Source organism: Arvicola amphibius, chromosome 3 (assembly GCF_903992535.2).
Source record: "Arvicola amphibius chromosome 3, mArvAmp1.2, whole genome shotgun sequence".
In the NCBI taxonomy this organism is placed as follows: domain Eukaryota; kingdom Metazoa; phylum Chordata; class Mammalia; order Rodentia; family Cricetidae; genus Arvicola; species Arvicola amphibius.
In genome coordinates, this window is record NC_052049.1 from 82819796 (window position 1) to 82839569 (window position 19774).

Genomic DNA, 19774 nt, shown 5'->3' on the forward strand with positions numbered 1-19774 from the left:
TTTCCTAGCTAGCTCTTATAACTTAACCCTTTTATATTAATTTACTACATTCTTTTCCATCTTGCACCTACTGTTTCTTCTCTGTGTTTTCCAGCATCCCTTGCATGCCTAGATTCCTCCTCCTCTTCATTTCTTGCCCCAGAGATCCCACCTATACCTCCTGTTTGTCTGTTCAGCTTTTTATTACACCAGCCACAGCAGTACACCTTCACACCGTGTACATGTATCCCCACTGTAGTTCCCCCTTTTGTATAAATTAAAAGGAAAGGTTTTAACTCTAGCATAGTAAAACGACATATAGTAAGAACAATTATCAACTAAGAATTAAATTCACAATTGCTTAGTCCATATGTATTTGGCAGATTTGGAGAAAGTACTGTATTACCTATTTTAGTGAGTCCAGAGTTTTATACTTAAACTGTTTTCTATCATAACTTGTATTACTACCCCAAAAATATCTTCTTAGGTAAACAACTTAAACTTTTATGTTTCTTAGCCTTATAAACTTTACATTTCTTATGTAAGTTTCTTTTCTGAATTTGGTAACAAAGAAAATTAGAACCATCTCATCTTCAACTTCATCAGAGACCCCAGAAGGAAACAACATTATCTGAGTAAACAGTGTGACTTCCAAGACCAAATAAATGAGAGTCATCTGGATGCTCGGATAGTCACCCAAGGTTTCTCTGCAGTATTCAGGCATCCATCCTTGGTCCACAGGCCTAGGGTATCTGATAGACTTTTCTGTAAAGAAAATTTAGAAAGACTGGCTTACTTTCTCTTGGCAAAGCTCAGCAATCTTTTTCCTTTGTGTCCTGCTTCTCCAGTTTGTACAGTGTATATGTCATCAGTCAAGGCAAGAGCAGTTTCTTGCCCAAATGTCTAGCTTTGACACAACGGAAGTGAACTCCACATGAAGATTCTTTGGTACCCACCATCCTTTTATGAAGTAGATTGTTGCTGCCAGGAGCAGATGTGTCTCACTGTCATGAAAAGCCTTATGTTATTAAAACATTTAAAATACCATATTCTGTAGATTTTTTAAGTGTTTGAAGATCATCTACCTACTTAAATATATCTGTTTGACCTTGAAAGCATACCTAATATGACTATAAATTTGATTTAGATGGTTAACTACTAACCTGTCCTTCTTTATTATCCTAAATCTCTTTCAAGTTACATTTAAAAATAAACTGTATAGATACAATATCCTAAACAGTAGGATTCTGTAGCCAACAAGATTTATCATGTCTCATCTAGTCTCAGAGACACATCCATGTCAAGGGATCAGCTTATACATCACTTGTCTTGTAGTCTGTCTTGCTTTTTCTATCATGTTTGTAGCAAAGATCCTCAGGAGGTCTCTCCCGGTCAAATCTGATCTCGATTAACATTGAAGGAATCCATAGCTTTTTATTTCCTGTGGAAAGAAAAGCTCAACCTCCCCAAACCGCCCCAGTGCAGCACATTTTCCGATTTCCATTTTGGTTTTTTTTTTTTTAAAAAAAATATTTATTTATTATGTATACAATATTCTTTCTCACCAGACCTCATAACAGATGGTTGTGAGCCACCATGTGGTTGCTGGGAATTGAACTCAGGACCTTTGGAAGAGCAGGCAATGCTCTTAACCACTAAGCCATCTCTCCAGCCCCTTTTTGTTTTTTTTTTTTGTTTTGTTTGTTTTTGTTTTTTGTTTTTTCGAGACAGGGTTTCCCTGTAGTTTCTAAAGCCTGTCCTGGAACTAGCTCTTGTAGACCAGGCTGGCCTCGAACTCAGAGATCTGCCTGCCTCTGCCTCCCGAGTGCTGGGATTAAAGGCGTGCGCCACCACCGCCCGGCTCAGATTTCCATTTTGAAACCAAGATATGTCTAAAGTCTAGGCTGATTTAATTCAGCAGTTCCTTCCACAACCCAGTGTCTCTCAACAGCTCTCATTCTGTTTGTTTGCATTCAAAAAAAATTAAAAGTTAACAAAGCACCATACAAGACCCGCACACCCCGTGTTTTTCCCATCTTTACGTGAACTTTTCCTTTTTTATTACTTTATTGTCTCTTTAAAGACTTCAATATTTTTTAACTATTTTTAATGACTGTCTACACTCATTTTCTTTTCTTCAGCATTTTTAAGCATACTATACCTGTTCAGAGTTTTTTGTGGGGGAGGGGTCTGGATCTGACTTTCTGCATATCTGCAGCATTCTCTGATTACATTAGTCAAACCTTAAACTGCTAAATGACTACTATGTGGCTCTGGTAGCTGGCTCTTCCCCCTTTGGTATCCTGAGAGCCTAGCCTCATGCCTGTGGTACCAGTGGGAGCTGCATTAATATATCGCCCCAGTTCTGGGATGTGTTGTGTCTGCCTGTAGTAGGAGTCTGTACCCAGTGCTGACTTCTCAAGTGTTGTTCCATACAGCAGGCAGGGCCTCTTAAAGGAACTGCGTCTGTATACGAAGCCTATCTGAGAGACTTATAGCTTAGGCTTATTCTCAACTAGTTCTTACAACTTAAGTTGACCCATTTATATTAATTTATGTTCTATCACATGGCGTTACCTCTCTTCCATCTTGCACTTTGTCTTTCCTCTCCATGTCTCTTGGCATCGCCACATGCCTAGATTCGTCCTCCTCTCACTTCTCTCCCCAGAAATCCCACCTATACCTCCTGCCTAGCTATTGACTGGTCAGCTTTTTATTATACCAATCACAGTAATACACCTTCACACAGTATACAGACATCCCAGAACAGGTGATGCTTCAGATGAGAACTGAAATTGAAGGTGTCTGGAGGAACCATGCTCCCTGAAGTCCAGCTCATTTAAGGATCACAGGGAAGGCTTGTTTGTTGGACTGGGGAGAACAGGGGAAGCTGGAGAAATCTGGGATCAGTTAGATCATGTAATAAGACATCCTTGGTAAGATTGGAGGGCTTTGTTGCTGCTCTTTGTTGTTTTGGGGACCAGAGTTGAGTTTGTTGCCCAGGTTGACCTCAGGACTGTGATACTCCTGCTTCAGCTTCCCTAGTCCTCAGATTAGAAGCTGCATTACCACAACTCCCTCATGAAAGGATTTAAGCCAGAGAATGACATGGTTTATTTCCATCTTTTTGCTATTATGAATAATGATACTATACACATTTATATCTGTTCATGTGCCTTGTGAGTCTATATTTTCATTTCTTTTAGGTCTGTATTTAGAAGTGGAATTTCTAGGTCACAGTGTTTCTTTGTTTCATTTCTGTTGCTGTGATAATATACCCTGCCCAAGAGAAACTTAGGGAAGAAAGGTTTATTTGGCTTACAATTTTAGGTTACAGTTCATTATTGAGGTTAAGTTAAGGCAGAAACTAAAGAGCAGCTAGTCACATCATGTCCTCAGTTAAGACAGAGAAACAAATGCACCCAGGCTGTCTGCTTGCTGCCATGCGGGATCAACAACTTCTTTACTTTTACATGGTTCAGGACCCAGTGTAGGGAATTGGTACTGACCACAATAAACTGGATTAGCCTCCATCAATTAACAATTAAGATACCCCCCCCCATAGACATGTTCATAGGTTAGCTGATCCAGGCAGTTTCTAAACTGAACCTCTCTGCTCAAGTGATTCTAAGTTGTGGCTAGTTGACAGAACGAACTATCATGTAGAGTTATTCTGATTTGTATAAACAGAGACTCCACTTTCGTTTCCTGGATGCCCAGACCCAAATAATCACACAGAAACTGTATTAATTACAACAGTGCTTGGCCAATGGCTCAGGCATATTTCTAGCTAGCTCTTACATCTTAAATTAACCCATTTCTATTAATCTATATATTTCCATGAGACTTTGGCTTACCAGTAATGTTCTGGCATCTTTCTCCTTTTGCAGGTACATGGCATCCTGACTCTGCCTTCTTTCTCCTTGCATTCAGTTTAGTTTTCTTGCTTACCTATATTCTGCCCTGCCATAGGCCAAAGCAGCTTCTTTATTAACCAATAGTAATAAAACATTTATAGCATACAGAGGGAAATCCCACATCAGATTTTTCCTTCAAGAGTGGCTGTACCATTTTGCATTCCACTCAGCAGTGTTTGAATTCTAGTTTCTCTACATTTTGTCAATTTGTAATGTCCTGTTGGATGAACAGAAAATAGAGACGTAATTTGCAGTATTCTAAGGATGGGGTGTTGAATTAAGACTAAGAACATCACTGAAGTAACATATTCAGACAATGTGAAAATAGATCTACAGGACTTTAGAGTGATTAGGTGAAGTTGGTGTACAAGCTAGTTTATACCCTCTGACACAGACTGGAGTCATTAGGAAGCAAGACTGTTGGAAATGAAAAGCATTTGTGGTGGGAAGTTGAATCCCTCAGGTTAAAGATAATAGAAGCCAGTTGTTCTAGAATTGACAGGTTTCTCATTGATGAAGTGGGAGTGTATATGAGGAATGTATCCTGGTAAACAGTAAAATTACCACAAAGATAGCGGTTTTGGAATAGAAAGAAATAGGAAAGGGCCAAGTGACCAGCAGAAGCCTTTGTATGTGAGGTGTACTTAGTTAACAAAGAAGGATCACAGCAAGTTGAATAAGACTGTCTGTCTCAGAAGTCTCTTGTATGTAGAGATAGAAAAGTATACTACTGTAGAGACGAGAACTGAGCCTTTATTAAATATGGGAGAAAAGCTTCACTGATTCTAGGGCCTCGGGGAAATAGATTCTTAGGAGATGTCTGCTGAGGTAGAGTAGAGGTTTTGAGAATCCTGCTGTAGATGCCAGGGATGGATTTTCTGTGGAGTAAAGACTCCAGCATACATGTTGAGAATTCTTCATGGACATCCTTGAAAGAAAGTGGGTGGTCGAAGTTGAGTAATGTGTGAACACACACGTAACCAGGAGATGACTAGAAATAGAAGCCCAGCAGAGCGAGAAGAGCAGGGACGTGAGCGTGGACTAACGAAGTGTGTGCCTAGGAAACCTGAGGACCACAATGGTATTGGTTGATAAATGATGGTAGCAGATGGCACAGTTTGCCCTGAGATCTAGTGCCTTGCCAGTTACAAGGTTCTCAGTGTCTGACAGTTTATACTTTACAGGGGAGGTGGCCGTGTAGTGTAGCTTAGGCTCTCCAGCGTAAAGACTGTGGAAACCCAAGACGGAGAGTTTAATTCCAGCTGGAAGGCATGGGGGCTTCTTGGAAAGCCTCGGTTTTCCATGAGTCTGATAGGAAAGGTAACATGTGAATAAATGGACTGAGCTAAAGAAACAGCCTGTGTGGGATAACATGAGGTTTGGGCTCGTGGAACTATTGATGAAATAGATCTTGACATGAAGGTGAGTAATGGAGAAATGGGAGAGAAAAAAGTAGAAATGACATGTGTTGTTTAGTAGCCATGGTGACCAGAGTCCTGAAATAGAGCTGTTCTGCCTTGTGGCCCTCAGTGCTCCAGCCTCCCTACTGCTCCCCAAGCAGCGCCTGATAAGGATGGGCAGCTTTTGGTGGTCCTGCCAGTGTGTGTGTGTGATGTCGTCACGGGAGAGTCTTATGACCTCCACACCCTTGTGCCCTCCGTCTCATCTTGTCTGGTGAGAGACCTTAAAGGCTGGCCAACTTGTTCTTGCTTGAAAGCCCAGATTTTAAAATCAGAGACTGCAAACTGTTGATTTTTCTTATTTGTTTTTACACTTTGCCTCTAAAAGTTATTTGGTTCTGTGGTGCTCCCTGCTACATTGTTCTGTTAGTATATTTCTAAATCGTGTCATTATCTAGACCTGTAATTTCTAATTGCATTTTATTGCTTTTAAAAGTTGTTAACCCCATTCTCCACAGAAGGCGGTGAGGTAGTTTTATGTGTATTTGAACTTTCCCACATAGACTTTGAGCTTGCTGAATTAGAGTTTTATTTAGTTGTATGGAGCAGAAAACCTTATTGCAATGATCTTAGAAATCAAGTTCATTTGTTCTGTGTGACTTGAATTCCAGGGTTATGAGATGTCTCGCTCTGTCCTGGTGAACTTTTTGTGGGTCCCCTGTTTACAGAATGACTACTATACTTCCAAGACTGATATTTTCACTTCGGGCAAGGGAAAGGGAAGTCCACAAGACCTGTCTTGCATGCCTCCCATACTCCTTTTAATAAGGAAAGATCTCCATTGCCATTAGCAGGCTACCCATCTAACCTCAGTGACCAGAGGGGTCTCTTCTGGTCTTCTTAGCCACATGGGAGCTAAAGTGAGTTTGTCTTCTCAGGCTCAGCACAGGATGCGGTGGGAGAGGAAAGGCATTCATACATGGAGTAGTAAAATTGAACATCACTTAGATCGTGGTCTTAAGCTTTATTTCAACTGCTAATGCAAACAGTGTTGAATTAGTCAGAAACTAGCTGCAAACAAGAGAGACATTTTTAGCCCACCAGTTTTTCTTTTCTTATGTTATAGAATTGAATGATACAAAATAACAGGTGTTTGTTTGTTTATGCAGTGGTTTTATATTTTTATTATATATTTTTTATTATAGACAGGCATAAGATGGACTTACTCGTTTTAAAGATAAAATAAAATATTGTCAGAGTCCTAAGATAGGAAGCATTTCAAGAAAATAAAATGGAACAAATTTAAATTTTTTGTGTAAAGAAAACTTTTAATTTATTTGGGAATGAGACCATAAACATTTTTTTTTTTTTAAAGCTGTGCCTGGTGGTTTACACCTGTAATCCCAGCACTTAAAAGACTGAAGACAGGATGTTATGAATTTGCTGGGGGTCCTGGCAGCTTGCAGCGGAGCTGGCCCCAGCCATGTGGCAGTGGGCGGGTCCCACGGACAGTGAGTCCCCAAAAAGTGTAAGTTCCCAGCGAAGATACAAGTTCTCAGCAGCTAGCGGTTTGGGGCAGGCGGTGTGTGGGAGGCACATGGACAGACACATCATACAGAATAGAATTGGATTTTATTAGTTAAATTATGGAATGGGAAGGAAAGCGGGAAGAATGGGGGAAGGGAGAGAAAGAGGAAGAGAGAAAAGGACAGAGCGAGAGAGGAAAGGAGGGGAGTGGGGAAGGAACAGGACAAGAAATCAAGATGGCGACGGAGGAGGGGCTGCAGGGAGTGTGCATGGCTTGTCACTTAAAGTGACGAACAATCATAACATTCCCAGCTCTTTTTTATAATAAAAAGTGGGGAGATTAGGACACCCACAGGTTGGACTGAATTGGGGCGGCAAATTCTCAAGACTGCTTCCGGCTTATTTGTGGGTATCGTCTTTGGGGGGAGACCTGAGAAGACTGGGTGTTGGCCACATCCTGGCATAGCTGGTCTCTTTGCTCCTGTCCGGTGTTTGTGGCATGGAAATGTCTGGAGTCTCTTATGCCTGTTTAAGGTATTGGCAGAACAAAGAACAAAGGTTAAATTAAGGAAGAAAAAAATTTTTTAGGACCAGGGAATTGAGGGAGATGTATCTGACCTGTATAAGGTGGATCCTTTAATTCAGACTCCCTGGAACTCACAAGAATTTTTTTGGGTTTGTGAAAACAGAAGTTTTAGACACATACGTTGTATAATGACTGTGACATATTTTTGTACAATGAAAAGTATTTTTAAGACTATGGAAGGCAGTATAAGAGAGAAATTTGATCTGAAATTTATTTGGTGAGGTTTTTTTTTTTTTTTTTTTAACCTGGCAAAACCTCTCAGCTATCAAACTGTATCAGAGATCTTTGAGAAGGATAAGATTTTACTTGAGTTCCTGATTAAAAAATGACAGAGCAGTTACTTGGTTGGCACCAGAGCAACTCTTTTAGGGTCCTCCATTGTCAGTGAAGGTCGCATTTGTCTTTTGCTGTTTAGTGCAGAGCCTGCCAGGCTCCAGAAGATCCTGTGGGCTAAGAAATCTGTAGGAAGACAGACCTACCTTGACCTGAGCAGCTAGGCTGTCGATTCCAGTGATTCTGTCCACGTCAGGAGATCTTCAGCTTAGATGAAAGGCAGTTTTGCCCAGTGCAGATGGACGTTGTTGTGTGTCCATTTGTCTTCTGTCTTCTTTGGAGGAAGTAGAGTGTTGCTGCTAGGAGCCAACCTGTCTCTTTCTGTTATGAAAAGTTTTTTAATAATTAAATACTTAAATATCACATTCCCCAGATCTCTGAGCAGTTGAGGGCTGTTTATTAGGTATAACTACAGTATAGAATCTGTCTGGAGAGTTGGGTCTGAGCTTGACTGTACTGGCTCTTAACAGGTAAGATTTACACTCGTAAAAAGACAGAAAAAAAAACTGCTTGCAATATAAGGTTAACAACAGAACTGACAATAGTAGAGAATAGCCTAATATATTTTAAATGAGGGTTGGATTAAATATAAGTCATTTTTGTAAGAGACTTAAAAGTACATACCAGTTTAAAACATGAGACTTACTGATTTTGTAGTCTGAAATGAGATGTAATGAACAATTATTATACACAGAAAGAGTAAACAGGAATTGAGCAAAATGGATGCTCTTGGTGGGCCCTACCAAAGGCATGCCACTGTGCAAAACACATACAACAGAGTCAACAGAGGATTCTAGTGAACACTGGGGACAAGGCGGGGTGTACTTCAGTAAAGACGGGAGAGCTTGGTCACCTGACCTGGTCCTCAGCCAAGATGGTGGCGAAGTCACCTAACCCCAGTCAAAATGGCGGCAGCCATGTGTTTTTTGAAAAAGCCACAATTTTTGAGCTGTAAGGATTTTAAGCCTAATAAGAGGGACCTAAAGGTGTGATCTGCCCTGTTGCTGAGCTGCAATACCACACCACAAGCCCCAGAGAGGAGCAAAAGGCTGGAACCGAAAAACCTGCACCATGCCACAGCTGGAATCTAAAAAAACCGGGGGAACATGGATGGTTGCTATTCACAGCTGAAATCGTGAAAACCCGCGAAACAGCAGCACCTCAAGGTCTATAATGGGAATATCTCCCCGTATAGGCGGGGTGAAATTGGCACAAACTCCCAGGACCCATGAGCTGGGCGTCCCCTAACTCCAGGTGGGGTGTTATTGCCTGGCTGGATCCCGGTGATTGGGGTGACTCAGAAACCAGAGAGGCCAGAGGCTGCTCTGAACAGTGTTTTATGATGAGGGAAGAAAAAGAAAAGAGAAGAAATGGAAAAAAAATGAAGAATCTGCTGAATGCACCACTTGGGGAGTATACAGTGCTAAAGCAGGTTGACTGGTCCCGGGTCAGTCCAAATATGATTCCAGTTAAGGGAAGCAACCGTTGCAGAACAGGGGAGACTCACTGATTGAAGCCAGGAAGCCTGTATTGGGAGGAAAAAAAAAAAAAACCCTGGTTCAGGATCCTGACCCTGGGAGAGGAGTTCTGGGCAGGAGCGCCTATCCTAGTCACATGGCACCAAAATGTTATGAATTTTTGCTGCGGCGGGTCCAAACCAAGGTGGCTGGTCTCCTGGGCGACCCCGGCGGCTAGCCATGTGGGCAGCAGGTAGGCAAGGGGCAGACAGATAGGCACACCATGCAGATGGGTTTGCTATAAGCTGCCGGGGTCTCAAGCAGGGACGGCGCCCAAGACCACAGGGACAGTCTCCATGTGACTGCAGCCGGTATGCGAGAGAGATGGATAAACATACCATACAAAATAAAGTTAGACATTTATTAGATGGGTTATGAAGAGGAAGGAAAAACGGGGAGGGGGAGAGAGGGAAAAAAGAGGGAGAGAAAGAAAGAGGAGAGAGAGAGAAAGAAAAGAGAGAGCGGGAAAAGGAACAGAGAGAGAAGCCAAAATGGCTAGGGAGGGATGCCACCATAGGCTAAATAGTGAGACTAATTTAAAAGTGTGTGTGTGTGTGTGTGTGTGTACTCATGTGTGCATGTATGTATATTTTAAATCTGCATTTTAAGCTTTAATGCACTGTCTTCATTTTTGACTTTTTTGGGACTATTTTGTACTGATTTAGATTTTGTAGAAATAAAAATAAGAACATAATTTTTATCTTGAGGACTGAGTTACATATTTGACACTAGTAAATAATAAGATAATAAAATAATAAAGGTAGAATGTGATCAAGTATCAGAAATTGAATAAGAATTTAAGAAAGTAAGGTAACTGTTGAGTGTGATTACTTCCATAGTCGTTCAGGACAGGCTCGGTAAGAGTCTGGAGTCAAATGTGATAGGAGACCTCAAGGTGCCCTGGGTTTGTCTGCAACTCCAGCTTTGCTGAACCACACATGGTTCCTTGAATGTTCTTTGTGCTTTGATGTTGCCATACCTTTGTATTTTTAAATGTTCAGTTTTTAAAATTTATAATACTGTGTTATTCACGTAAAATAGTATTAAATTATACATTGTGTAAACCAAAATGTATGTTACAGATTTCCCTCACACTCAAAAATTTTATGGCCCTCCTATACCTCTTTGTGGATGTAAAGACTCCTCAAACAGCATGTGAATACATTTTTTAAAAAGAAAGTTAATGGGAAAAAATTTAATAGCACTGTACTAACCATTCTTAAAACCAGGGCTGACTCTGAATTGAATGCTGGCTTTTATAAGGAGATTATCAATAATGCTTTGTGGTCTTAGAGCATGCTTACGAATCAGCACCTGAAACACAAAAACCTTCTGTAATTTACTGAACCATCTGGTTTATATCCATGGCAACATAACTTTTCAGTAAAAAACTATGTGGCTGGGTTTTTTCCTCCCCTCAAAACCAATATTCTTGTCCAAAACCTACTCACTAATGTAAAATATTAATCAACCCACTAGTGAGACACTAAAAAGAGAAATTCACAAAAATAATCTTTAAGTCTATTTTCTTGCATTAACATAGACTTTTTGGAGTGCCAGTCAGACATGATGCCTATGTACTGCGGTCAGAAAGTATTCCTTGCAGTGCTTTTTGTTTGTCTTTTTTAGTGGCCTGGCAGTTTGCTCTTTCAGGATTCAGCTCAATTGCAGTTCTATGTTCCTAGGCACTGGGGTGGGGGTGGGCTGCTGCAGGAAGACTAGGTTCCCCGCCAGCCTAGTAAAGGCATTAACTACTTGCACCTAAACTGAAGTATTTTTATAAAGGGCTGGAGTACAGCTCAGTGGAAATACAGCCTGGAAAGCACACGGTCTGGTCCAGGCCTTGTGTTGTATAAAAGGCTCCCATCATGTGCCATTGCCTACGTTCTCCCTGAATTTTCTGATGTGTGTGGAGGGGGGAGCTCTTATCACATGGCCTGTTTATTCATTTGCATATTTTATCACAAGCTTGTGAGCCACATGTACATGGAGATTATGCCAAATTTGCCTTTGACTCGCTGTGCCTGAAGTAGTGGTTTTGCATATTCGAATGGTCTTTAATTTTTTTTTACATTTATTTATTTTGTGTGTATTTGTGTTTCTTTGGGTACTCATGTGCATTGTATTATATTAAAAAACAACTTGTGGGGAGTTGGGATCGAACTTACATTGTCAGGCTCTGAGGCAAGCACCTTAACTTTTTGAGCCATCTCACTTACCCTCCCCCCCATGGATAAATAAATAACTGGATGGAATTCATCCAGATGAGTACTGGGAAAGTCTGTTCAGACTTGAGTGTCAAGCGTACTTAACTCTTAAAGAACAGTCTGTAATATTTCTGTCTTTAGGAACCATGGAAGAGACAACCCAGGACCCACTTACAATGCAGGTTGCATTAAATATTGGAGTTATAAACACTTACAATGCAGGTTGCAGTAAATATTGGAGTTATAAACCAAACATCTAAAATTGGTCTACATAGCCCCCTTTTCCAAACATACTGTGTTTTTATATTTTGTAGTGCTTCTACTTCTCATTCAGAGAACTCGGTGCATACGAAGTCAGCTTCTGCTATATCATCAGATTCCATTTCAACTTCCGCAGACAACTTTTCTCCTGATTTGAGGGTATGTATGCTGCATGAACATACTGAGGATATCAGGATATTCATACTATTCAGTACCTGGCCAGCACTATCAGTAGAACCTTTAGTAATTATGTAGGTAAGTAATAACAGAGAATTTTCAAAGACCTCGATCTTTACAAGTTATTCCAGACCAGACTGGCAAGTTTGAATGCTTACTTACTATTTTATAAATTTTGTTTCATTCCATAAGTTAATACTTTCAAATATTTTGTTTAAACTTTTTGTGGTATTCTTTTCCTGATAGCTTCCATGTTAAGAGGGAGTAATAACTAGCATGCACTGAAACTTACCATAAGCCACCAGTTGCTCTAAGTGCTGAACTTATATCATCTCTTGTAATACTTGTGATGTTCTCTCATGTCTCTATAGTACCTCAGATTAAGTAATATGTCTAGGAACACATAGCTAATATCATAGCTCATCAGTTGTATTGCCAGTTGCATTAGTCAGGGTTCTCTAAAGGAACAGAACTGATAGAATGAAAAATATATGTGTAAAGGAGATTATTAGTCTTCCAGTTATGATGTGAGTAGTCCAATGAAGGCTGTCTCCTGATGGAAAGACCAGAAAACTAGTAGTTTGTTCATAATGTGAGACAGTGGTCTTGAACACTATAGAGATTTGTCATTTTTTTTGGTTTAATAAAATGCTGATTAGCCAGGAAGGATAGGTAGGGTGACCAGAATAGGAGAATTCTGGGAAGAGGAAAGACTCAGTCTGTAGTCATCACCCAGACACAGAGGAAGCAAGACGAGAAAGAATGCTTCACCGATAAAAGGTACTTACACACATGACTAACACAGACAAGAACTATGGGTTAATTTAACATGGAAGAGTTAATAAGAAGCCTGAGCTAATGGGCCAACCAGTTTATAATTAATGTAGGCCTCTATGTGTTTCTTTGGGACTTAACTGCTGCAGGACCGGGTGGGACAGAAACCTCTTATCAACATGTGCAGTCCCAGTCTAGTGCTGGAATCCCAGAGAATTTGTAGAGAGCTCCTGGTCTTTAGTTAGGCTCTAGAAGTAGAGTCTAACAACAGTGAAAGAATGCCTCACCAACAGAATAGATGAACTTACCAGCAAGAGTGAGGGCAAGCAGGCAAAATGCAAAAAACATCCTTCTTTCATGTCTGACAACTGGCCCATCTGTTCCTACAGGAGATCTCTCAGGTGGTCTTCCTCGATCAAACCTGATTTTTCTTAACTCAGAATGAATCCATAGCCTCTCAATTTCAATGGAAACAAAAGCAAAATCCTCTTCTCCAAAGTAACATATCTTTTGACTTCAATTTTGAAGTCAAGGTATTTTCAAAATACCTATCTTGGATTAATTCAGCAGCATTTAAAAGCAAATATCTTTTAGCAGCTGTTGCTCCTTCCTCAGCATTCAAACAATTCAAAGCGAGCATAATAACATACAGTATCAAGATTCTCTGTGTATTTTTCATCCTTACGTGGCTTTATTTTAATCTCTATTTCTTTTATTTTTACTTTTACTTTTTGATAGAGGTTCTCTGTATATCTTTGGCTATCCTGGAACTCCCTCTGTAGACCAGGCTGTCTTTGAACTCACAGAGATCCACCTGCCTCTGCCTCCCAAGTTTTGGGATTAAAGGTGTGTGCCACCACACCTTGAACTTGCAGAGGTCCCTATGCCTCTGCCTTCCAAGCGTTGGGATTAAAGGCGTGTACCACCACACCCAACTACTCTCTTTTTTTCTTTTTTATTTTAAGGACTTTAGCCTGCATATATTTTTAATATAAACACTATAAACCATTTAAAAAGGTTTTTTTGTCTTTGAATCTCTCTTTACTGTATCTCTCTCTCTCTCTTTTTTTGACTACATGAGTCTTTAATTTGCTAAGAAATATGGAGAGGATTAAAGCCATGGCTTTGATGGCTAGATCCAGCCCATTTCTTAGCTTTCTGAGATTTCAGCCTTATTGCGGAGGTAACAGCTGTAGCCACATTTATTGCCATAACTCTATGGCATTTCAAGGTCCCTGCCAGCAAGCAAGCTACAGCAGTGTGCTCACAAACCACACTCAAATGCTCTGTAGTTGAACCACCTGCCTGAAAGAGTCAGAGTTTGCCCTGGCAGGATGGCTCAGAAAGCCGGCATTTTAAAACGGCATGGCTTTTTTCCTGCTACGGCTGAAAACCAAAAAGCATGCAGTCAGCTTTTCATCAACACCATTTAAGTGTTTAATGGCAGGACCTCTTAAAAGAACTGCAAGGTTTTATAGCTAAAGCTGAATCAGGAAGCCTCTCTTAAATGAGAGCACTTGCCTCTAGCAAGCAGAGCAGACCCGAAAAATTGCTGCTACCAAGAAGCCATGCTTTATTCTTTTCTGTCTAGAATTACTTCCCTAGCTCTTTGAGGCTTTATGTGGTGGATACAGTTGTCCACATGTTGGCACCACTTGTAACATGAGGGCCTGCTTGTTGGGGTTTCTGTCCTGCCTGGTTCCCATGGCCATTTAGGTCCCTAAGAAATCACACAGAGAGTCTGCATTAGTTATAAACTGATTGGCCCATTAGCTCAGGCTTTGTAGTAGCTCTTATAACTGGTATTAGCCCATTATTTTAGTATATGTTAGCCACATGGCTCAGTACCTTTTTCAGCGGGGCAGGTCACATCTTGCTTCTTCGGTGTCTGGACAGGAATATGCTTTAGCTTCTTCAGAAGAGCAGCTTAATAGATAACAAAAAACAAACACTATTTCCACAGTGATTTCTTCAGTACTTCCAGAAAACAGTTCCATTCTAAAGTTTAACCACAGTGAATTTACTAATTTTTCCTCTACAGTATTCTTCCTGGGTTGTCTTCTATTCACATGGTGGAGAACATAAATGTCTTCAGCAGGGAAGTTCTTTGCTGTTGAATATTTATTGAGAATACTATCTTTTTCATTTAAATAAATACATTAAGATAGTTTAGGAATATCTATAAAGGTTCTAAAATATTTGTTATTATTTTTGTGAAACTTCATGAAACATTAGATTAGAGGCATTTCTCCAGCTCCAAGGGTTGTCTTCAAGGTCTGTGAGTGCCTTGCTAATGACAATGGCTTCCTACTGTGTTGACTGGAGGGAATGGTGCAGGCTTGGTGCTAAGTGGTGTGCTGTTGTTGTTCTTACTAACACTGACAGATATGTGCTTTGTAGCTATTTTTGTCTGTTGTTGGATTAATAAAAGTAAAGTAGGGCAGAAGCTTGATTTTGAACTGTTTTGATCCATTTGTCAGATCTTACTAATTAAAAGCAGAATTGGTTGGAAATGTGATCTTTTCAGTTAAAAATAAAATTTGCCTTTATTGTCACCATCTTTACATAAAGCAGTGGTTCTCTGCTTCTGGGACAATACTTTCAAAGATATTTACGATTCATAACAGTAGCAAAATTTCAATTATGAAGTAGCAACAAACTAATTTTATGGTTGGGGTCACTACAACATGAGGAATTGTATTAAAGGGTTACTGCATTAGGAAGGCTGAGAACTACTTGGCTTAAAGACTTCTTTCATTTTCTTAGGATACTATATATGCCTTAAGTAATAAGTGGTTGGCTCAAGCTTGGGCATAATGAGGACCAGAGTGTTCATTTGTATATAAAATATTTGTTAGTCTTATTAGGTCAACTTAATTTTAGATCAGTTTAGAGTTAAAGAAAAACTGTACACTGTTATCCCTCATAGGTCACATGGAGTTTCTCGTGTTGTTAATGTCTTATGTTATTAGTATGGTGTGTGTGTCACATGTAGTGGACCAATACTTATTCCAGTTACTAAGGTAGCCTGTGATTCAGATCTCCTTAGTTTAACCCAGTGCCCTCTCTTACCCAGATTGTGTGACATTTGTGTCTCCCAGGCATCCCAACACTGTCACAGTCCAAGGATTCTGTTTGCGAAAGTGACCAGATGTTCTCTAGAATATATACCATTTTAATGATTGTTAAACTGGGGTTCCAGGTTTTGGAAAGCCCTCAGAGATGAAGTGCTGTATCCTCAGCCTTGACAGGGTTCTGTCCTGTTACCTCGCTCATCACCACCATGTGCATCGTATTGATTGAGGTGTATAATACTGTCTCCTTATACCTAGTCTTCAGAAAGAAGTTGTTGCATACAACCCTGTAAAGTTTTTTTTTTTTTTGCAGCCTAACGAGTGGCCCAACAAACCTCTTCACTGACGCAATAATCCAAATCAGACCAAATCAAACCGAATCAGAAAAATCCCAGGTTTAATGGATGCCAGCACTTCCAGGTGGCCTTCCCCCCTGGAGGAAGACTCCGAAACCACAGAGAGGGGAAAGGAGAACCAGATGACAAAGTGTTGGTTCTCTGGGAGGAAGTTTAAATAGCCTGTGGAAGTGGTCTTTGAACCTCTCTGGGGAAGAGGGGTCACCATTTGGCAGTTTTTTTCAGAGGTAGAGTCTGGACTGCAGCAACTCCCAGGGGAGGTGGGCTTGGTGTGGAGCTTCCAACCACACATGACAGACTCCTTGGATAAAAGGGTATCGGGGTTAGGGTGACACTTTCAACCAAATATCCCAGACTTTTTGGATAAGGATGTTAGGGCTGAGGTGATGCTTCCAACCAAACAAGCCCATCATTGAGACCTGACCCAGAGCAAAACATCTACATAGAGTTTTTGGTATTATTTATGAGAGATGTATTTCTCTGCCCTCCTTTTTTGAGTTAGTTACCTAGTCATTTACTTCATTATGGGTCTTAATATTAGTGTACAGTGACCAGTGCTCTCACTGTGGAAGCTGCCACTGGGAAGATATTTCAGTAAGGTTCCACACCCTTGGTGATGTTTGAAAGTTTACTTTTTGCATTATGAGGTGCTCTTCTATACTGTGCCCTGGTTGTAGCACCATAATCTATTTTTACAGAGGCTCCTGTTTTCTTTTCATCTTTCATTTATTCTTTGCTATGTAAACAATGGATCTTGGTTATATCTGCTCTTAGCTACCTGCTGCCATTGCCCCTACCACCTCAGTCAGCTGTCCTCCTCACTTCCTGTTCACTCCTCTACCTTCCCCTCATTCGCTCTGGTGGCTGTTCTTACACAGGCACCCATAGCTGCAGTGAGTTTACCAGTGTAATGGCCACCACATGTCCAAAAACGCTTTCCAGAGTTTTCCTTTCCATCCTTTGGCTCTTGAATTGTTTCTGCCCCTTCTTCTGAGGTGTTCCCTAAGTGCTCTCTCTCTCTCTCTCCCCCACCCTATGTGTATCTGTGGGGGATTGGGGAGGGGTGCATGACTGGCAGAGTGGGGATACAGATGCCTATGTAGGGCTAAGCACTCAATAGTCACTTATTCTCAGCATTCATTACTGGCCACTGTAGAGAACAGCATCTCAGGCCAAGAGAGCGGCAATGGCACTCATGTACAGCAGATATTTAGGGGTCATCTGACACGAAAGTATGACCGTGATTCTGTGTCTGTTTCTTGGAAAAGTAGAGCATGTTTCTCTGGATCAGAATTTAATTTAATACCTTTTTTCCCAATAAGTTGGGAAGGAAAGGATTTATTTAGCTTACACTTCCACATTGCTCTTAATTGTTGAGGAAATCGGGACAGAAACTCAGACATGGCAGGGACTTGGAGGCAGGAGCTATGAAGAGGTCATGGAGTGGTGCTACTTCCTTGGCTTGCTCTTCTGGCTTACTCAGCCTGCTTTCTTAGCACCACCAGCCCAGGAGTGGCACCACCCACAGTGGGCTGCACCCTCCCCCACTGATCACTAATTTGAGAAAACACCTTACAGCTGGATTTCATGGAGGCATTTTCTCAATGAAGGCTCCTTCTTCTCTAGTAACACAAAACCAGCCAGCACGGGCTGTTTATCAGTATGACTTAAAAATTCTCTAAATAGTAAATGTACACAAGGATCTGACTTTGTCCATTTGTAAATGCACTCTGAACCCTTGGCATGATTCATTTGGAAGGGGAGTGGGCTTTGGACTTCCCTACTGTTTTTAAGGAACCTAGATTGTTGTTTTAGCTTTGTGACTTTGAATAAGTTAACTGCCTTTTGGACCTATATTTCCTCACCTATGAAATGGGGATACAAAACTTGCTTTATTTTTATGGTGTTTTTAGGATTTATTGTGAAAATATGCAGTTTTTGATATGAATGTAAGATCTTATGATTCTTAGGCAATCAGGAAATACTTTTAGAAAAATGGCAGATTTATATTGTATGTGGCATTATTACAGTTTTATAATTTGATTTAAAGTAGCGTAATAACATTATAACTTCAAATAAAAGCAAACAGTCTGAATGAAATTTGAATGAAAAAATAACCTTTGAATAAAAACTGTTTCCTTCTTGCACACCCCCGTCTAGGTCCTGAGGGAGTCAAACAAATTAGCAGAAATGGAGGAACCAAGCCTGCTTCCAGGAGAAAACATTAAAGACATGGGTCTGTAATGGTATTTTTAAATTGTCTCTTTTGACTGTGCATAGCTGCTCACTCCCCTGTAGCTCCCAGCCTGTGTGCTGCAAATCCAGATCCAAAGTTGTTGGGAGTGTTCCTGTCTGACTGTTTGGAAATAGGCAAATTTATGTTATTCTTTTTAGATTGATGATAAATTCTGTGAAGAAAAGCTTAGTTATTTTGAATTACTCCATTCAGATACTGGGTTGTCTAGCTAAACACATTGAACAAGCAATTTTTATTAAAGTACAGCCTCTCATTTGCTACTTTTTATAATTTTCTTCCTTTGATGAATTCAGGTTAATTTTTGAATGAAGTCTTTCATGTCCATTGCAGAACAGGCATTGTGTTTAGAAACAGTCTGCTGCCCGGTGCAATGCTCATAATTTAGATTTTACACTGGGAATGAGCAGAAAAACTGTACTTTTGTGTTCTTGTTTTGTTATGCTTGCTCACAAAAATATTCCTAGATTTTGAGGAGTAGTACATTAGGAGGGTGAAGAAAGCACTCTCTTTTCTAAAGTAAGCACCATCTCTCATGCTATGATCAGTCACACTCTTTTTTTCCCTGAGTGTCACTTCTCGTGTAAACAGGCATGCCAGAGCAAGGACGTGCCCTCAGATGGACTGATGGTCACTGCCAGCTTAGCTTCTTAGCATTGCTTGCCCTTAGGATTTTGACACTGAGTAACTTCCTCCATCTTTGTTCTTCTCAGCCATGTCTGTGACTAAGCTTGATCCAGTGATCTACTATTGAGTTTACATATATCTCATGGGATGCTAAGTAATGAGAGTAGTAATCATAGTGATCCTTAGAATAATATTGTGGGAAAGACATTAGCTGGCTCAGCATAGGGGCCTTCCTAGCTAATAAAACAATAGCTCACCCATGATGGTTTCTTTGCTGTTGAGCCCAGTGCTGGTGCTACTTCCACTAAAGTGTGTGGTCTTAACAAGAAAATCTTTTACTATCAGCGTGTTCTGGGACTTCATCCACAATGGATTTCCTTCTTTTCAGTTGGTTATATTCATTTAGTAGATTTATCCACATATGTTAATGACTACAAAAACTTGTGTTTCAACCTGAGCCGCCACCCTTCTGTATGTGAACAAGAGCCTCTGTCTCTGTCTGAGCCGGGCTTAGCTGTCCCGTGTATCCCCTCCCTATTCCAAATGTTAGCCTCAGCCTCATTCTTTATCTCACCCTCGGGACTGCTGTCTCTGCTTCCGCTCTTTTTCCTGAACTGTCCTCCTGCTCACCACACGTAGAGTTAGAGTGTACGGAAGCAGCTACCTGAGAGCGAGTTGACGTGGACATAGTGAATAATGATAAGAGGTCTGGACGTGAGTCAATAGCACATGATGTCTGCTGAAAAGAGGGAGGAGTTGGTGGAGTTGAGAGCTACGTGCAGAGA

The 19774-nt window shown here is 40.6% G+C and overlaps 1 protein-coding gene and 1 long non-coding RNA gene across 4 annotated transcripts in view; one reads left to right on the forward strand and one right to left on the reverse strand.

Annotated features, from left to right (window-relative positions):
- The window catches only part of Mtmr2 (myotubularin related protein 2), a 65335-nt gene that overhangs the window by 17595 nt on the left and 27966 nt on the right, over positions 1-19774 (forward strand). For all 3 annotated transcript variants that reach the window (XM_038322468.1, XM_038322470.1, XM_038322469.1), the window contains 2 exons: positions 11781-11886; positions 18269-18344. In XM_038322468.1, coding sequence (XP_038178396.1) covers positions 11781-11886; positions 18269-18344 — 182 coding nt within the window. The remainder of the gene's footprint in view (positions 1-11780; positions 11887-18268; positions 18345-19774) is intronic.
- On the reverse strand, positions 6910-15836 carry LOC119809577. The gene is made up of 4 exons (XR_005284649.1): positions 15751-15836; positions 14527-14604; positions 7889-8063; positions 6910-7348 (listed from the first exon to the last, which is right to left on the reverse strand). It is a non-coding gene; the product is annotated as an uncharacterized LOC119809577 (long non-coding RNA).